The sequence below is a fragment of the Crocodylus siamensis genome, chromosome 3 (assembly GCF_052110815.1).
Source record: "Crocodylus siamensis isolate JL-2025a chromosome 3, ASM5211081v1, whole genome shotgun sequence".
Classification (NCBI taxonomy): Eukaryota; Metazoa; Chordata; order Crocodylia; family Crocodylidae; genus Crocodylus; species Crocodylus siamensis.
In genome coordinates, this window is record NC_143397.1 from 189,267,991 (window position 1) to 189,287,847 (window position 19,857).

Consider the following 19,857-nt stretch of genomic DNA (forward strand, 5'->3'; position numbering starts at 1 on the left):
TTTATTTGGAAATAATGAGAGAGAACATTATTCTGTTTTTTGAATAGGCTTCTCATTAGAGAGTGTTTTCCATTTAGTTAACTTCAACTTTGACATGACCCAACATAGCATCATTTGGATTGCACTCATTTTTGTTCTAGATTTACCATAAGTGAAAGCACAGGTGGAAAGATTTTATGAAAAGGTCTGAATAATTTTTTTTTTCTCTTCCAGTCATGCAAAAGTCCCTGTTCTAGCCATAAGAATGAATTTCTGTCACAATGGTTTTACATCACAGTATCCTGAAGTGTAAAAAGGATCATGACTAATCCAGGGTAACCATCAAATCCTCTTTTCAGGCCGGAATATTTTTAGCTTGTAACAAACCAATGCCACTGATTTACATTCCTCCAAAAGAACCACTTATAATGTGAGATGAGCAACTCTCCAGTCTGCATATTAGAACATGGCAGTCATTATTTTAAGGGCAGGGGCAATGTCTTTTCCTGTGCTTGGGAAACAGTTTCTTAGCATCAACACCCAAGGGGGGTACAATGGTGCAATTGGTCCCAGTCCTCCCCTTCCTCTCCTGTTCCCCCCTGCTTTGATTCCTGGTCCACCTGAAATTTAGAAACAACTGCCTGGCAGCAGCACCAGCATTTCTATTCACATAGTAGTGAAGGAGTTACCGTGACTTCATGCCACGGCTCATTATAATCTACCTGATTCCAATAAATTCTCGATTCCATAGGTGTTAATGAGCCTCTCTCCTTTAATGGTTTTGATGTTTCACTAATCAAGCCAGCCTTTTTTCTACAATTCTGATGTCTATTACATGTGCCTGGCAATGTATCTCCTATTTCACAGCTCTGGAGACGGTAATTAACTCTAGCTAAAAACATTAACTCAGGTGAATATCAACTCCAGTGTGGAAATAACTTTCAGTGAAGCACTGGATGCTGTCAGGATTATTTTATGAATCTGAAATATTTTATTATAATGACAACAGAAATAAAGACTCAACATGTTTTATTTTGCCTAGTTTGTTGTCTTTTATATATAATATAGCAAATTAATGCATATTTTAATAACTTATATTTGTTTCTCCATCCCTAAAGCTTCTAGTTTCTTTCTGTCTGAAGAAAAATGTATGCTGTGTTATATGTGATGCACCACAGATCTGCACCCTACTTTTCAAAATCTTACATTTGTCCTGGCAACACCCATAGTTTGGTAGTCTTTGTGGACATGTCCAGATGAGCCCAGCCATGTAGTATGTGGCACTGCAAACATGTTTGGAGTACCACGTACTGTACAGTCTGGTGTTTTCCACTGTAAGGGTGTGCTGCTTGCAGGTGCACTGCTCCATTTGACACCTGGATATCCAGGAGTCAAAAAAACCTGCAGAAAAAAAAATGGAGCAGCGCATGCTCAGGCAGCACACACTGCTGAAAAGCACAGCTGGGCCTCCTGGAGCTGTGCTGCGGCTGCCTGCCAGGATCTGACCAGCAGGATTGCCATGGCTGCAACACCAGAAGGCCTCCAGGACCCCAGGTAAGGCTGCTGGGGCCAGTCCAGTCCTAGCCCCAGCCTCCCATATTGCTCCTAGGGTAACTTGCTGTGTGCCAAAGCATGTGTGGGAGAGGCATTCCCTAGGGACCAGTAGCTGCGCTGCAAGGTGCTCCACTGCTACTTGTTCCCAGGGAACCAAATGTCTGTGCTCATCTGGATGCGCCCAATAGGTGCAATGGAAAGTCCATCTTTTCTCTGCTATCTATAAGAGCTTGTCTATAAATGTTCACTTTCATCAACAGTCCACATCGTACCAAAACAAATATTTTATTAGTTTCATAATCATAATCAAGAATATATTATGAAGTTTTGATTGAGATAAATACCCAAAATTTAGCTTGTTCAAAGTGAATCTTTTGGTGTGAAATATAGGCCTTGTACAGATGTATACAGTTTCTCTTGGAAGAGTCACAGATTTCCCAGAAGAAACCGCAACTTTACAGATGTTCAGGCTTTTTCTCTTGGGGTAAAAATGGCCACTCCAGGGGAAAAATAACCTGGGAGAACCAGGGTTAAATCACTCCCAGCAGAGTTTCTTCTAGGAGAGTGAATGTCTATACATACAGTGGCTGCTGTCAGAAAAGAACATAGCCCTCCAGTATCTCCTGCCTCAGTGAGACAATGTGTCACATGCTGGACTCTGCTGTTCCATCAAGAAGCAAAACACACCCCCTTCATAAGCCCCACATCATGTTACAGGGAAACACAGGCTGACCCTGGGCACTCTGCCTCAGCAAATCAGGGCTTCTCTACACATTGTTGCCATTTGTCACCAGGCAGCCTAAAGGAGCCTGCAGAGCATGCTGAGTTGTCTACACAACTCCCCTGGTTGGCTGCAGTGTCAGCACTGTAAGCCCTCCACTCTTCAGGGCCTCATCATTTGAATGTACATTTGTCTCTATGTCAAGTTCTCTATCAGAAGAACTCACGGAAGAATTCTCCCAGATTATTTGAATATGTCTATGCAGCCGAAGATGTTGTGTTGGTATATAATTTTGAATATCTTGCTTCTGATCTTAGCTGAAAATACTGTAAAAATAATATTCCTTTTGACATTGACTCTTTCTATAGTGACATCTTACAGAAAAATATATTTTAGTTAATAAGTAGATTGTGTAATTAGCCAAACATTGCTGAAATATGACAATGTATGGACCACATTTTAGAGTCATTACTAAGGCAAAATTCCCATTGATTTCAGTTGAAATTTTGTCCATATAAAGATCCTGGAACTGGTCCTCAAATTTTGTAGGAGATTCCTTTAGGCTTCACTGGGGGTCTGCAATTGTGCAGAAATCTCTGTTAGTGGCTGCCAGTGCAGATTGAGTGTTTTAGTTGTCTGAATCAGCTGGCTTACTTGTGTGATTTAATCTTTTAAGAGAGACTCTTTGTGGATTTTTCTCACACACACCACTTGATTTTTGTTTTCTTTTAATCTTATGTTTAACAAACCAAAGGAAGTGAACTTGATATAAAAAAAAATACTTGGATACCTAAGTGAACTTTAGTGCATTTGGATCCTGTTGTAAGCATTCTCCAACCGAGCATATTGAATTTAGTTCTCAGATATTTTTGGATATTAGTAAATCCTTCAGTTAATACAACTGGCTATATAACTTTCTTTGATCACCTTTTCTTTTTATAAAAGTAGCTACCAATAATGTAAAAGTAATATTTGCTGAAATTACAAGAGAAAATCAAGACACTGTTTCAGAATGTTGAACTGAGCAATCTTTTCAATTATTCACTTTATTTCACAGACATTTCAATGTAATATGGAATTTATTGCTCATGAAAGTTTCATAAGAAGCAAATCCAGAGGATTCAAAGTCTTGTATATCACTAAGTCTTCAGACTTTCATAATGACACTAACAAAAATTTACAAGGAGATGAATTTACTTTGAATTCCAGAGATTTTGCAGATTTCTTTCATGCACGTTGCTCAATTTTTGTTCTCTTTTAATCTGCTTACCAGAAAAAAAGGAAGTGGACTTAATGTCAAAAACAAAAGGCTCCAGTGAGGTACTATGATCTATATTTAGATAGTAGTAAGCATCAACATACAACTGTTCAGAAAATGTTCCATGTCATCCTAAAGCTTACTATGATCTAACTATAGCAACTGTTAAATGTAACGTAACAAAGCACAAAGAGTCCATTTATTCATGCTTTACCTCCAGGTTTTTCACCTAAGATCCTCACATCTTTCTTTATCTCTTCAGATTGGTGGAAAATTAATAGTAGCATTTGTTTCAGTGAATTATATCTTCTCTGAAATGATATGTGGTTACATTATAAGCTTGTGAAATTTTCTGTGCTGTGTTCCTTGTGGGAGGCTAATACAAATAGGTGGAACAGAATCTGGCCATATTAGGCATCTAAGGGTCCAGATAGAAGTGACAATTTTCACCCAGTCTGACCACAGAAAACTGTTTATAGCTGTGACCAAATACAAGTGCGAAGCTGCAGACAGCTTCAAAAATGGCCAATTGGGTAAAAATCTGACCCCTCATTGCATGAGGTATCAGATGAAGACTATTTCAAAATGTAGCATCTTTTGTAACTTGTGTCTGTAGAGCTCCCAGCCTGTTGCTGTTTTCAGAATGGGACGAGGGAAAGGGAATGCAGGGAATTCAGTCTGGGGTTTTTCAGCCCCCCCTGAGGTGGGGGGGGGCTCCAATTCACCCACCCCACCCTTCAGCAGCATCTGAAGAGCCCCAAGGATGAGCTCCCTCTACTGCTTTTCCCCCCATCCCATTCTGGAAACTCTGAGCATTGACAGAGAGCCCAGGCTGTTGGTGTGGAGACCTGGCTGCAATCAGCAACTAGATTCTCCTTCCCCACGCCCCCTTGGAACTAACAGTGAACTTCTGTTTGGTCTGGGGTAGTGTTATAACTCAGAGTGCTTTGCAGAAATCATTCTGAGTTACAGCTGGGAGCTACACTTCTGCCTGCACCCTAAGTTTCTGGGTGCTATCCTGTTCTACCTTGCTCAAACTCCTGAAGAAGCATTAATTCACTTTTTGTATTGTTTTTCAGGGACTTGAGTAGGGCAGAATAGGATCACCTGTAGGCACGGAGGTGTCTAAGTAGTGGAATAAGATCTGGCCCAGAGTTTAACAATTTACTGTTCCCAAAAGCTAATGATTAGTCCCATTAGCCCAGCTAGCTGTACTTTGGTGCTGATGGTCATAAGTTTAACCTTGCCAGTGGCCTGTGGTGAATTGTGTTTGTTGTAACTTGCTACAATACAGTCTTTACACTTTTTACTGTTTTATTTTGTTTGCAAGGTAAAAAAGCAAATGGGTGCTTGGGCTCATTTTAAGAGGTATAAAGCCATCCTGCCCCTTAAAATCCACAGTCATTTTTTGTTTTGGCCTTTAATTGGTTTCTGTTTTCAGGCATTGGTGATTCTATCAAGGTATGACCCTCATCCAAGAAAGCACATATTTTAATGGAACGAAAAGTGCTTTCAATTATACCATCTCTCTCAGCTCTCCATGGTTTTATTTTCCAATCCCTTACTACCCTGTAGGTATTTTAAAGGTTTTAGAAGCTGGTGGCTTCTAAATATGATATTTCAATTATCTGTGAGTAAGGATAGGAAGGCTGGCACACTTTAGAGGTACACATCCTTTTCCACTTAGCTGAAGCTAAACTACTTAGGTTAACTACCATATTTACTCAAACATAGGATGACCCTGGATATAAGACCCACCCCCCATAATTAGTTTCTATGTGTGGAAAATTTTTACATGTTATAATTTTCCAGGTATAGAATCTAAGGATTGGAGGGCTGTCTTAAATCCCCCCTCCCCTTCCACTTCACCCCCCCCAACCCCACTGCTACAGCAGGGAAGCAGTGGTGGGGGTCAAGTGGTCCCCTTGTCCTCTCTCCCACCTACTTCTTCCCCCTGCCGCCTTGTTGCCACCTGCACCCCACATCTCCAGCTTCCTACAGCCTCTGCCTCTCCCCCCATTCCTCTAGTTTCTGCTTCCCCCCACCCCCAACTTAGGCTTCTCCATCCCAGGGTATAGTATGTGGAAGCTCATTCCTTGCTTGGCCATGCAGCCATGTTGGTGTTGCTGACTGGCTTGGCAGGTAGTGCAGCAGTGTCTGCATTGCTGTTTAGCTGGGCAGGGGAAGAAGTTTTCACTTGCTCCATGTCTGGGGAAACCCCAGCCCGAGCCAGAGCTGAGCTGCACTGACAGTAAGGGGGAGGCAAGGGAGTGAGGGGCACAGAAGTTGTAGAGGGGAAGTGGAGAGGTGGGGCAGGAGGCTCTTGTGGGTCTGATTCTGGCATCCACCTGGGCTCAGGACCAAACTTACCGCTGCAGCAGCTGCATGCTTCTCACTTCACTCCCTATGTGAATATAAGAAGAGGGGCTTTTTTCTCCATGCTTATTGAGGGGGAACCCCCTCCCTGATCTTATTTATATTCAAGTAAATATGGTGTAACATGAAACAAACATCACTCTTTTTAGGCTTCCTCACTTAGTAGGAAGAAAAATTCAGGTGTCTTTTTGTTACATTATCCTCATGTGTTGATGTTATAACAGACTGTCAGTTTCTTGTGGATTTTGACCTCACACTGATGTTCTGTATTTCACAGAGGAAAAGAGAAATACCCAAGGTAGCAAGTGTCCCCTTCCTTCAGACAATGAATGGAAAGTGTCAGTGTTGACAGGAAATGTAGGAACTCAAGCAAACCTCACTTTGTGGATATATGGAGACAAAGGCATAGTTGGACCAATAACTCTTGGCAAGCAGAATAGAGAGCAGCTGTTTCTTCCCAGGCAGGAGGATGAATTTCAGGTAGATAATAAAAGTGAAGAACATTATTTTACTGTATACCTCTGGAGAAATAATCCTGTCATGTGAAAAACATTTTCCCCTTATATTTACTGCATAAAATAAATCTGTATCTAATGTCCATGAAGTCTGCATTAAATAAGCTAAATGTATTTAGTAAGCAGCAGAGGAAATACCGGTTTCTTTTATATCTTAGACAAGTAGGGGCAACTAGAGGAGTAAACTGCATTCTTAAACTAATTAGTTTTACACAGTTGGTTTGAAATTAGCTTTAGAAACCATTGACCTCTGCACAGATCTTACCTAATCAAAGTTGTAGATCATCTACAGGATATTTAGCAATGATGTTATTCTTGCTTGTACTTTTATAAATATACTGTTTGGTTGCCACTACTAAGGCAACAATCTAGACACTTCCCAAATAATGTACACTAATGCACAATGTACTGGTAATTTGATGGCCATCTTTTGAAAAGATGCAGTTTAAAAGGGTCTGCCTGCAAAAATACACGCTCAGTGCCATGCCTGTCCGTGTACATGCAATTACTACCGGTTTTCAAGGAAGTTAGGAAATAATTAGCATTGCATACACACAGATAGGCATGTACCTTTGCCTGTCACTTTTGTATATGGAATCCTACTGTTACCACCAAGAAGCTTCTCATCCAAAGTAAGTGAGTTTGTAAGACTATTTTTAGTCATGAATTGGCTACAGTACTCAAGATATGGCATTGCTGAAACCATCTTCAGCCTAGAGAAATCTTACTTATAGAGCTTTATGCTTCATTCTTAGTTATATGAGGTTGTACTCTTTTTTAAAATCAGGTTGAAATAAAAAATATTGGGAATATCTACAAGATAAGGATAGGACATGATGGAACAAGTGAACAACCAGAATGGAAGTTGCAAAAGGTAAGAATTTTTTTGCTAATGTTATGTTTGGTCCTCAGCTTAATCAGTTCTTTGAATTAAAGCACTATCTTTATATTTCCTTAGAAGTCCTATAAATACTGTGTGCTCTGTTACATAATGAATAACATGTTTGATTATACATACTAGCAATTTTTCTTAACACTGTTTAAAAGCAGGAATAAATGTTTTCCTCACCCCCATTTTACAATGAGAGAATTGAGAAAAACAGTGGTTTAAAGTCTCCTAAATTTAGCAATTTAAATATTTTTTTCATTTTTAAACCTTATGGTTCCTTTATTCCAATTTCACAGCACTGTTACCTACTACCAAATTTTGTTTTCTAACAACTTAAATTTTAACTTAATTTGTTCAGTCTGTTTTATCAAATGCTCTGAGCCTAACTCTAGAAACTGGTTGTAGAAGGCCATGGTATTTATGGGGCCAGAAGCATTGAACAGATGGGAGTTGGTTATGAATAAGCTGGGGTAGACTGGGCACATCTTTGCTCACAAAAATGCCATTCTTAGAAAAAAAGATGTTGCAAAGCTACTAAATTATATAATTCTGTGCTATTTTGCTGATTGATGTTGGGACAGATTAGGCAGAATAAATTCACATCAGTACAGGTCCATCATGTGGTATTTCTTTCAAAATTCTATATAAGAAATTTGTACCTGTGGAACACGCGCACATCATTTTTGCTCTATTATTTCTTCTTGCCAAATCTGAATCTTGCAACCTGAATCAAACAATGATGACAGATTTTGACATTAGCTCAAAGGTCTTAACATTTGCAATATAAAACCTGAGCAGAGGTTTAAACATTTCATTTATGCTCAAATGATTTCAAGAATCCCGTTTTCCATCCTGTTAGTTACAGAATATTTCTAAAATGTCTTAGTCCAAGTGTCCCTGGGATTTGAAGAATTTCACAGTATCATAGAAATGTAGGGTTGGAAGACACTTCAGGAGGTCACCAAGTCCAACACTCTGCTCAAAGCAGGACCATCCCTACATATATCCTCCCAACCAAGGCTTTATCTACCCAGCTCTTAAAAACCTCCAAGGATGCAGATTTCACAACCTCTCAGGATAGCCTGTTCTGGTGCTTTTTTACCCTTCTCATCAGAAAGTTTTTCCTAATATCTAACCTATACTTTCCTTGCTGCAACTTGAGATCATTGCTCCTTGTTCTGTTATCTGCCACCGAGGTAGTTGAAGACTGTTATTAACACCTGCTCAGTCTTCTCTGGTTTGTTCAGACTGATTAAGTCCAGTTTCCTTAGCCTATCCTCTTAAGTCATGTTTCCCAGTCCTCCAACCATTTCTTTCATGCCAGAAAAAAATAGCTTGAATGCTGTGTTTCATGGCAATGTACCTAATTTTTGCTTTTATTGTGAATCAGCAGGGGGAGCTATCTCAATCCACCTTTGAAGTTGTCTATACATTCAATTAGAGATTAAAATGGCTGTTGTAAGAGTATTTCATGTTGGAACAATTTTTTTTAATTTTAAATAAATATTATTTAAATAAAATAAATTAACATTCTGATGGATGACCAATTTAAAGTAGTTATTCTGTCCCCAGAATGTGTTCTTTGAAGTTGAGTGCAAGGATCTGTTTTCATAATTTAGGTTATAAAACTTTTTCACAGCATAGTCTTTCAAAAAAGCATCAGAAACAAAGACAGAATAGTTCTGGCACTGATCGCTTTCCCTAATGAAGGTTTATGGAAGGAAAAAACTGAAAGAAATGCTGCTATAATAACCGCTCCTCAAAAAGGAAATAAAACTGCTCTTCGAATAACAGGAAGCAACACATGAGACAGCTGTTACTATACAATTCAATGGCAAATAAATGTCAACATTTGAATTCCAAACCATATTAAATTGTGGCAGAGCATAAGAGTCTTCTGAATCCAGGGTTTTAGTTTGTTCCTTCCGAGCACGGGTGTCAAGTATATCGCCCATAAGCTGGATGCAGCCAACAGACCTGTGTCATCTGGCCCTTGAACTTTTGCCCCAGTCAGCACCCCTGCTAGAGCAGTAGAGCAGCATCTCCACCAGAAGCCCTGCCCCCATGTCTGGAGCTGGAGCAAAAGACTTATCACAGTAGGCTATGGCCTTGGTGGTAAAGCTTCTAACCATGGTGCTGCTGGAATTGCCCACCTTCTGGTAAAAGCCAAGGCACTGGCTCCTACTGCAGGTAGCCCCACAACCACAGCCCCAGCATTGGACATGATGGTAGGGTGTGCCTGTTGTACCCCAACCCTGTACCTATTGGATTGGGCCATGGCCCCATATGGCACCAGGTTGGGTCCAGCCTCACTCCCCATGCACAGGCAGGATCCCACATGCAAGGCCATGTCATCTGGTCCATGGGGCTTAGAAAACTAGTGATGGAGGAGTGGTAGCAGCCTTCATTGCTATCATTCCTCCTTACCAAATTTCCAGGTTTCTGGGGAGCCCTGCAGGCTGGATCACATGGCTCTATGTTCCAGATCTGGCTGGGGATTGAGCACCCCTGCCCTAGACCACTTGCCAAAATACAGCACAAAAGACTATGGAGGTGATCCATGGACAAAAAAATCTGAACCAGTCATATTTAGTAAAGTAAGGAGGCAAAGTTAATTCATGAGCAAGTTTGCTCCAAAACTAAGACATGTTTTGAGAACTCTTAAAAGATAATAAATAAATATTGGTAGTTTCAGCAGAAATATCAGGGACCAAATGGGCATAAAGATTCTTTCTATAGATGGTCTTTCTGAATCCAGGCTAAGGTGCTTTGCAAAAGTGGAAACAAAAATAGAAACAGTCTTGAACTGTAAATACTGATACTGTGTACACTTTACCTGTACTATTTTCCTGAAGTAAGAAAAGGATACACGAAGGAGAATATGCAAAGGAAAATATAGGGTTTCTTCTTTCAGCACAGCAGTACAGAAAATATATTTTGTTATGGTTATTACTTCTGCTTTTTCCCTAGGTGACACTGCAACACATAAAGAGTAGGAGGCTGTTAAATTTTCCAGCAAACAAGTGGTTGTCAAGAAGCCGTGGAGATGGAGATATTATATGTGAGCTCCCACTAGTAGAAGGTGGAAAATCCATTTATCCAGGTATGTACTTCACAAATATGCAATTGAAGATGAAAGTTCTTACAAGAATTTTCAGGGGTGAACATTAACTGAAAATTTATTGCAAAGAAAACACTGTGGTAAAGTCTTCAGTATGCTAAAGTGTCAAATACACATGGATTGTAATCTTTCTCTTTGTGGACTCAGTTAACTCGTGTTTTCTTCTCTTTTTCTGTTTTGTTTTTGGAAGTTATAAGATACAACGTTTATGTCTACACTGGCCATTTGGAGCAAGCTGAAACAGATTCTTCAGTTTACCTTTGTATTTATGGAAAAAGAGGAGATTCTGGTTTAAGACTTCTGCATAAATCAGATATGCCAGTGAAATTTCAGAGAGGAATGGTAAAGTTGAACAAGGAATTTTGCATATTCACAGAAATGCTTTTAAGTAGCCTTTACACATGCTAAAAATTGCTTTTGCAAGGAACAAATGGAAATGTTGGCTACAGTTACACAGCACTTTAGCTACTTTTTATTAAATATTTTAAAACTATAATACAGTGTTTTCATAACAGACAATATTAGAAGTAAGAATAAAACGACTAGGTAAACTGGAAAGGAATAATAAGCCAAATGAGTAAACAGGCAAGAGAAGCTTAAACAGAATGATATGAGAGAAATATAAAAATAGAAGAAAGAGAAACCACATAGGAAAATACAGACATTTTCAGTCAAGGCACAAGGAATTAAAGCTGGACGCAAGTGAGTGCATCGAAATTATTCCATTACTTCAGGTCTCCGCAGGATCCCATTTGCTGTTTATTTCTTTTAACATGTGGTGTATACCAAAAAGCATTTTCATTCTGCTGAATGCAGCCCAGGTAAAAAGGAAGCAATCTCATTTGTCTTTCATTCACCTAAAAGCCTTTCTATAAGTTAAATACATGCAGCATTCTGTCGCGTGGCTTAATGGACTGAGCAAGTGTCTGAACTTCTGGAACTCCTAAAATTCTGCTGTAGCATGGCTACTAAATAATGATCCTGGCTCAGTTATCAACTTCCTCAGTGGCTTTTGGCAAATCACTTAGCCTCTGCTGTGACTCAGTTTCTCCATCTGTAACATGGGAGAAATGTTTACCCACCTCAAAATTGATACAGAATGCCTTGTTGGAGTATTTGCCCAGAACACAGGCACGGGCCACACAAAGCAATAGCAGGAGTAGGATTGAATGCCAGATGTCTCAGAACTGAAGCTAGCTCGGGAACCAGTAATCTACACTGCCATCTGGCAACTGAAAAGAAATAGGTGGGTGATGTTGGGAAAGGAACAAGGCTGAAATAGGAGTTTGGCAAGGCAGGAGCTGAAGAACCCAGAGCAGAAGTTTGGGGCAACACCTAGCCATAAGAGAGAGACTCCAGCCTGAAAGAGACTGAGAAGACATTTGTCCATGATTTGCTAACTTTTTTATGGTTGTCTTTAAGGACGTCATGGTTGTGTAGGGGTAGTGTCACACAGGACATGGTCTTAGCCTGGCGACCTAATGCCGAGGGTGTAGTTAATGCAGACGCATTGGCTCCTGTCACTTATTTGTCATAATACTTTAAAAAAAAATCAACTCCCTATATAAATATGGAAGAATTGTTATTAGAAAGTCTGGCAAAATGATAATCTATTGGGAAAGCACAAGTAGATCTATACTCATTTAACAACATAGACTACAGGTTTTCCCATATTTGTAATGCCTTAGATATAAGTAATCATTAAAGGAGTCAATGAACCTTGCTAAAGTTTCTGAGAGAGCTCTACTGTGTAGGCTTGTGACAATGCCTTTCATTATAATTTATATAAAAGGTTGAGGATACAGTTCTAACTGCAGAAGTTGACAGGCACAAATGAGGCATGGGTTTGCAGGGGGAAAAAATTGTTTAGAGGATAAAACAGTTGTTCTTTGTCCAAGAAAACTGTATTTTATCAATATTTCTGCCACAGATTTCCTGTATGATGCTGGAAATCACACAGGAAATTGACCAAACTTTTCACAAGAGGCTGCTCATTGTGGCTAGGTACAGACATTCAAAAAGCTCAAGGCAGAATTGATCTAAGGTATGTGGTTTTCTGTAAGCAGAGTAGTTCAGATTGATAGTGAACAGAATACACATTTGCACTTTGGTGGAGGGTGAGTGGGGGGAAGAATCTTAGACCAGGTTCAGCCATTTTTAAATTAGTTATTGTGTGCTGAACTTCTGTTCTGTTACGGGTGTAGACTGGTTTCTAATCACTTATGCCAGTAAAAGTGTAATGTCTGTACCTGGCCTGTATGTTTCTTTGTTTTCTGGATAGTCAATTTGAGAGACCTAGGATCTGCTTTGCAAAAATGCTGAACCCTCCCAGGTGAAACCGAGGACAGTTTATTGAAGCTGTGTTCTGAATATATTAATACTAATTAATGCTTAGTGTAAATATTAATGCTTGCACCCAAAAGCAGCTGGCATTTTGACAGTTTTGCTTTAATCTGTATGCTTTGACTCCATCTGTAAAATAGAGGTGATAACACCACCTCCCTTCAGAGGGGTGTTGTGAAGAACAATCTATTAATGTTTAAAGGAAATTAGATGTTGCAATAACAGTCCTATAGCAAGGCCCCCTCAGGAAATTAATTATTCTGTATTCAGCAGGCGGTCTGGGTAGTTGCAGTAAATAATGGACATGGCCACACAAACTAATGAGAATGAAGAGAAATATCAAATAGCTATCCATTCAGTATGTACTATCTCAGGTCAGGGCCCTCTGGAAAATTGACGAGTATATATAATATGTACACATGAGTCAAAAATAAGGTTGCATGGATAACCTGTAGTTTCCTGTTTTGATGTTTGACTGCAAACTTTGCATTGTCTTAATGCAGTTGTTTGCCTCCCTGTGCATATAACTTTAAATTATAGCTTTTGACCTTGTTTCTTTGGATGTTTACATTGCAAGTGATTCAGGCTGTTTACTTTGGAGTGAACTGTATACTCTTCTTTACTATGTCAAAACATGGCCAACCTGAACATTTGTCTTGTTTAGCTAGCTGCACACCTTTAATAAAGTAGTCTTTATCAAAATTAAGCACAAATGTAAATAGATAACAAAGAAAAAATGGCACACCAGATTTCAGCTTCTTCAAAGAAAACACCATGTAAAGTAAGTAGGAGAAACCATAAAGACCAAAAGATAGGGAAGTCTACATTTAAAAATATCCCTTATTAAGAACATGATTTTAAAATACCTTAAATGAAATTGGTGGAACAAACTTGTCAGTTTTTGGACCAGTACTGAAGAATTCTGTACCATTTTTGGAGCAGGGATAAACAAGTAATTTTAATTATTAGACTCATTCTTTTATTTAGGGGAAAGATGCTTAGTAACTTCAATGGGCATTGGTCAGGCCCTTCAAGTACAATCTGACTCCCATTAAAGCCAATGGGAATATTTTCCTTGGCTGTTATGAGAGTTGGCTCAGGTTCTTATAATACAGCAGCTTTTTAGACTTTCTCAGTGTGCCATGTCTTGTGTGGTGTTGTTTGGCTCTTGTCTTCTAGGTTGATACATTTGAAATAGAAGCTGTATCTCTTGGAAAGCTGCAGAAGGTGCTGTTGCACTGTGAGGCCAATAACAAGTCACAGTACTGGTACTGCGATAAAGTGATCATCAGAGAAGCTGAGAAGGACTCTGAATATATTTTCAACTGTGAGAGGTAGAATTTTACACACAGTTCTTTTGTTTTTAATGTAGCTTTGTCTTCTCAAATGTCATATTGGTTTGTTGGGCTCTGAACCTTGTCCACAATGCCCAGGTGAGATGTTTTGCCAATAAATGTGTTAAGTTTGCTTTTTCCAGGAAAAGGCAAATTCAGAATATTACAAAGTGTTATTTATCTAGATGCATATTACTTATTGCTCCAGCATGGATTGTTCAATGTAGTGATTGCCAGGTAATGTGTAGCAAAGGCAATTTTGTATCTCAGCACATTATATTATTGAACTGTGCACACAAGGATCAATGCTCAAGACTGTGGGTGAGAATTTCCCATATTGAAAGAGAAAATAAATCATACAAGCAAGTTTTTAAATTGAAGCATAATTCTCCATGGGAAATCCAACAGACTTACACAGTAGCAGTAGCCTTTGTTCCTTCACTGGGTTTGGAGAGAGGGGAAAAAAGAATGTCAAATAGAAGTATTTTGGTCTTCAATGTAAGTAATTAAATGAGCATAGCTAAAGTCATTTGAGAAATCTTGTGTCATTCAGGCTTTTTACATTTTAGAGAATGATGTGGATACAGATAATACATATGGCATTGCCCAAACTTGCAGACTAAACCATATTTGCATAACCCTACATAAAGCATCCTGGTTGACGTCTCTTCACCCTGGTCCACCACAACATGTGCAATACACTGAGCTGCCCAAGGTCAATTAAGATGCAGTCTGGTTAGTCTTATTTCTAGGAGTAAACCAGGGGATGTCAGGACAAGGAGAAGTACCTATTGTACATTATTTGACTTGAGCCCCCTTTTCCACCTGACTCATTTGTCAAGCTAGGCTGAGTTGAATTGCTGAGCTTTGTATTTGCTTTCCACTGATGGAATTAGGTGCTCTTGCTAGGTATCTGTATTTCTATGAACAAAATACCAACTTTTGGCAAATTGATTTACCAGATACCTGGATTTGAAAATATGAGATAATATATTATTGCACAAGAAAAGATGTTTAATATGGTGCAAGACTGGATTTGCTCCAAACTATCCTGTTTTAATTGAAAAAGAGGTAGATGTTCTTACTTCTAATCATTGCTAACTGTTTGCAAGTAGCTCAGCTGTCCTTATGGCAGCATAGCTCATGTCCTTATCTCAGAAAAGCTTCTTTTAATTGCTTATCAGGTAGATGTATGGTATTATCATGCCACATTCAAGCTTTCCAGCTGGTCAAGGGCTATTATTAATCCATGCAATGTGTTGAATCTAAAATCTGAAGCAACAATACATAATAAACCTATTTTCAAAAAAGCAGAAAGTCTTTAAGTTTTGGGGAAAAGGATCATTTTACACAGGAATTACCAGTGCTCTAATCATATCACATAGTACATTCAGAAGTGTCATTCATTTGTTCATAACTTTGACCGATCACTGAAACTCCCTGTGCCTCAGTCTCCTATCTTTAAAATGGGAATAAATATGTTTGCGTGCTTCTGGGAAATGCTTTGAGATGAAAAGCATACTCTAAATCCTAATTAATTATATATATAAAGATAAATATATAGGTATGAGATGAAGCATTTCTTGTGTAAGTAAGGGGTGCAGCTTTGGGTGCAATTGGGTTGTTGTTCCATCAATACATTTTGAAACAAACATATACTTCTCTCTGACATGAATCTGGCAGCAGACTCAACAGAGAAATGAGGCCAGCTGCTTACCTCAAGCAAGGAAGATCAGCTTAGTATTAAATCCATCCTCCAGTGAGCCACGTGACTCAGAAGTCATGCATGACAGGGCACTTTGGTGAATTCATGCTGGGATAATTAGCATATAGGAGTCTGGTCAGTGGAAAGAGTTGAACAGCAGAGACTATAAAATGGAAAAGGAAGGAAAAGTTCTTTCTTTCCTCCTTTTTATTGAAAAGAATAATGCTACTGTAGAGAGGTTAAGGTAGGTCAGCAAGACTATCAAGGAGTGGCTTCTGATTCTGCCTTATTGGCTAAAAGGTACAGCAGAAACACAGTGCTCATTTCAAGGAAGGGAAATGATTTGTTCATCAGAGGTACTTCTCATATGTTTTATCTTCAGCCATAATGACTATTTCAATTTGATACCAGAAAACTTGTCTGTTTTTTTTCCTTCCTGATCTATGGAACGAACAAGATACTATATTCTCTATTTTTGTCATTTAACTTCAGAAGTATCAGCATTTTTTAACTTGATAAAAGCCTGACTTCAGTTTTTTTTCTAGGCAGAATCTAGTCACTCTCTTGGATTTTTCTTAAAATAATCTTTTGAGGTGTATTAATGAAAAAGTAATATTTCTCTTTCAGAATTTAAGATGATAAAATATATGCACGATGTGGTTTTAAAAGGAGCACAGTATAAATAAGCCATTAGGCTAATACATATTTAGCAATGAAAAACAGAAGGTCAGTTTTTTGGTGCATTTGATTTATTAGGGTCAGATGTGATTAGATTTTAAGTTCTTTTTAAAGGTTTTTTATTCTTTTTTTAAGGTAAAAAATTCTTTTTAATGGCAAGTGCCTTTTTAAAGGTTCTGTTGGGGATGTTCAGACCTTATAGGATTGGGTTTATTAGTGAATTAGAGCAGTACTGAGGTGCTGAAGGTGCTGAGTGCTCTGGCCCCAGTTCTCTGTTTTCAGTCAGCAAAGCAAAATTTATTTAATTAGAAAAGAGCCATATGACGTCCTACCCCTTCTAAAGTTTTTCTTTTCTTTCCTTTTCTGGAAACAAAAGGGACTGAATATTTATCAGGAGTTTCACTGACCTTTTTCCTGCGGGTGTTACTGGTAATCATTTCTGGTTATTTTCAGCATCTCTTCCTGTTGTTGCAGACCTCTCTCTTTCTTTGTCAGTTTCATGCCAGTCCTTGGTGTGAAATTGACATGTGGTGGTGGTTGGAAACTGACAGGATGAGACACTGGAGATGCAGAGAACTGCAATACAAGTTTTCAGAAACTGAATATATTTTTACTTGCAACTTCAGCTAAATCACAGTTGTTTTCCAAAAAGCAGAGCTTATCTTGCATATAGCAGCTGCTAGGTACCAGAACTGACACAGTTCTGGTCCTGGCATCAGAAGGAGGTTCTGGCTAAGGGAAACCTCTGCCAGAAGAGCCCCACATACCCCACAGCTGAGCAATACGAGGGATACCCTTACCCAAGCACTTAAGGCAGTTCTGACATGTCCTTTGGGAAAAGAAGGATGCCTGATGCAGTTGCTGCTTTGTACCTTTGTAAGCTAACCTTGACTCCTGATGTAGGGCTGCAGTGACAGAGCTATTGCGACCCTGATGTTAGCCACAGGGACAGGTTCTGCAGCTGGATAAAGAAAAAATCTATCCCTCTTGCCTTCTCTGGAGCCATCTTGCACAACCCTGCTTAATTGGAATTGGCATAGAGTTCCAGATTTGACTCTATAGACTAAATTCATCCCTAGTGTAACTCTGTGGAAGTTAGTTGTCACACAAGAAATTAATTGGGTTCAGTAAACTGAGACAAAAAAAAAAGCCTTCTCTACAGTCAATTTTTGTGGAACAGAAATGAACTAAAAGAGTTGGGTAGATGGATTCCAGGGTAAGAGTGTTGAAAAGTACCTTTTGGTTTGGTCATTCTTAGAAAGAAGACTGACTAGACTGCATCTTCATTGACCTTGGGGGCAGCTCAGTATACTGTGCATGGGCATGTCCTGGGGCATCAGGAGAAAGGGGGGATAAGATTTGTCCTATGCCTGTATCTTCATAAGCTAGATGTGTTTAGTCTAATTGCTGTGCATGTATATTAGATTAGACAAATGTGCAGTAAAGTTTCTCATGTAGATGCACCCTGTGAGGTATAAATGTATTGCAGGAAATAGAAGTATAAGTTAAAAAAAAAAAGCAACCAGCCAAAGAGATCCTATCTGGTTAGTTCAATTCCAGTGACAGAGTCTTTGTAGGATCGAGGCCCTACAAAGGGCCTTTATTATGAGCATTGGCGATGCATAGGGGTTGCATGCGGGTGCACGTACATCCTCTGAAATTGGCAGTGCACCCCCTATGAAAAGTGCCAGCGATGCTGCCAGTGGTGCCTGTGGGTGGTCACTGCTCACCCCTACCTCTTGCTACCAATACCACTGGTGGCATCTGTGGGCAGTCCCCAATTGCTGCTGGCCACTGCTACCACTGCTGGTGGTGTCTGCTGGTGGTTGCCGACTGCTGGTCAGCACTTGCCACTCCTCACTCCCCGCCAACACTGCCTCAGCCACCTGCAGGAGCTCCCTGCTCACCACCATCACTCCCCTGCCACCACTGCCACTGCCTGCAGATGGTCACCATACCCCCCCAGCCTCCAGGGGCACGTGGTGTTCATGAATATGGGTGCATCTACATGTTGCCCTATGGCAAAATTACTGTGCTGTGCTTTAATACTTCCTTCTGTAACTACCCATACTGAACTGTACACGCACACACACAGTGCACAGTTATATTTAGCAGCTACTTCACCATAGTGGCACGCCGAGTGTGCCACTATGGCGAAGTAGCTGCTGGTCACTTGTAGACACCCGTGGATCCTATGTCACTGTAGCATGTTGCTACAGCAGTGTGGCATCAGGTGTAGATGCACCCAATGTATATCAAACTGTATTGCACCTGTTCGAGAGACAGTTGCCTTGTTATTACATGTACTCAACATTCGAAGCCAGGATTGGATTATTCAATAATATACTAATGCAAAGAAAAACCAGTTGATGCCTGACTTCTTTCTTGTTTGTTTGCTATTCTTAGGTGGCTCCCGTTTATGTCCCAAGGTATAATTCATTCAGAAATTGAGCTCTACCCTCAAGGTAAGGGCTACTACTATTACATGATGAAAATGATATCAATAATTTGTATTCTTTTGCATGGAATCAAACTATGCTGAATTTAGACTTAGAATGTCAGAGGTAAGCATTTTGCTACTTCCCCAGTTCCATTTCCCAGGGGTATTTTAGGGGAAATACTAGTGTGGTAAAAGATAGAGTGTTCACTTATACAGCAACCCAATGGTTAATGTCATATAATATCAACCTCCCCTCCACCTCCAGCTAATCTTAATTTCACCAGACAAGTCTTTTATTAACTGTACTTCATTGTTTATATTTGGCAGAATTGGAAATAAACCAACCACCAAAAATGCAAGAGGAAGCAAATGGTAAGTCCTATTACATATTTCTTCTTTTCAACAAGATTGTTTCTGTTTTTGAATTACCTGCCACACGTGTCTTTTGCCAACACACTATTTGAATGTTTCAGTAATCCCTGAACTTTTCATTTTGACTGGAATGCTAAATCACTTCAGTATTGCCCTTTGCAGATTCTTTTTCTTAGTCTGTCATTTTTTTTGTTTTTGTGTCTTTTTGCTGTCTGGAAATATATAATTTTCATTGGTGCTCAATTTTAATTTTTTTTTTTTGTTAATACCTTCCATCATGGATCTCTCACTCAAGGCAATATATAATCATTATTTACCATTAGTTTTTCATTTTCCAACTCTACTCGTTCAACTCTACTTGTTGATTTTTCTGTCCTTGTCACATATGCAGATTAAGCTCCATATCCTAATAACATAAACATTTTCCCCAACCATGAGGAATACATTATGTCAGAGATTGAACAATAATTTGGAAACTGCCAGGAAGAAGTTTTGAAATGTTTATTCATAGTTTACTGTAGTAATCAAGATATCCACTGAGACCCATTACCTCATTTCAAGTGGTATCCCCA

General features: G+C 39.3%; 1 protein-coding gene across 1 annotated transcript in view; it reads left to right on the plus strand.

Moving 5' to 3' along the window:
* The window catches only part of LOC149869243 (lipoxygenase homology domain-containing protein 1-like), a 270,001-nt gene that overhangs the window by 76,040 nt on the left and 174,104 nt on the right, over positions 1-19,857 (plus strand). Inside the window, exons 17-23 of the mRNA XM_090037326.1 lie at positions 6,166-6,368; positions 7,191-7,277; positions 10,263-10,395; positions 10,604-10,755; positions 13,936-14,090; positions 18,880-18,938; positions 19,241-19,285. Of these exons, the coding sequence (XP_089893452.1) occupies positions 6,166-6,368; positions 7,191-7,277; positions 10,263-10,395; positions 10,604-10,755; positions 13,936-14,090; positions 18,880-18,938; positions 19,241-19,285 (834 nt within the window). The remainder of the gene's footprint in view (positions 1-6,165; positions 6,369-7,190; positions 7,278-10,262; positions 10,396-10,603; positions 10,756-13,935; positions 14,091-18,879; positions 18,939-19,240; positions 19,286-19,857) is intronic.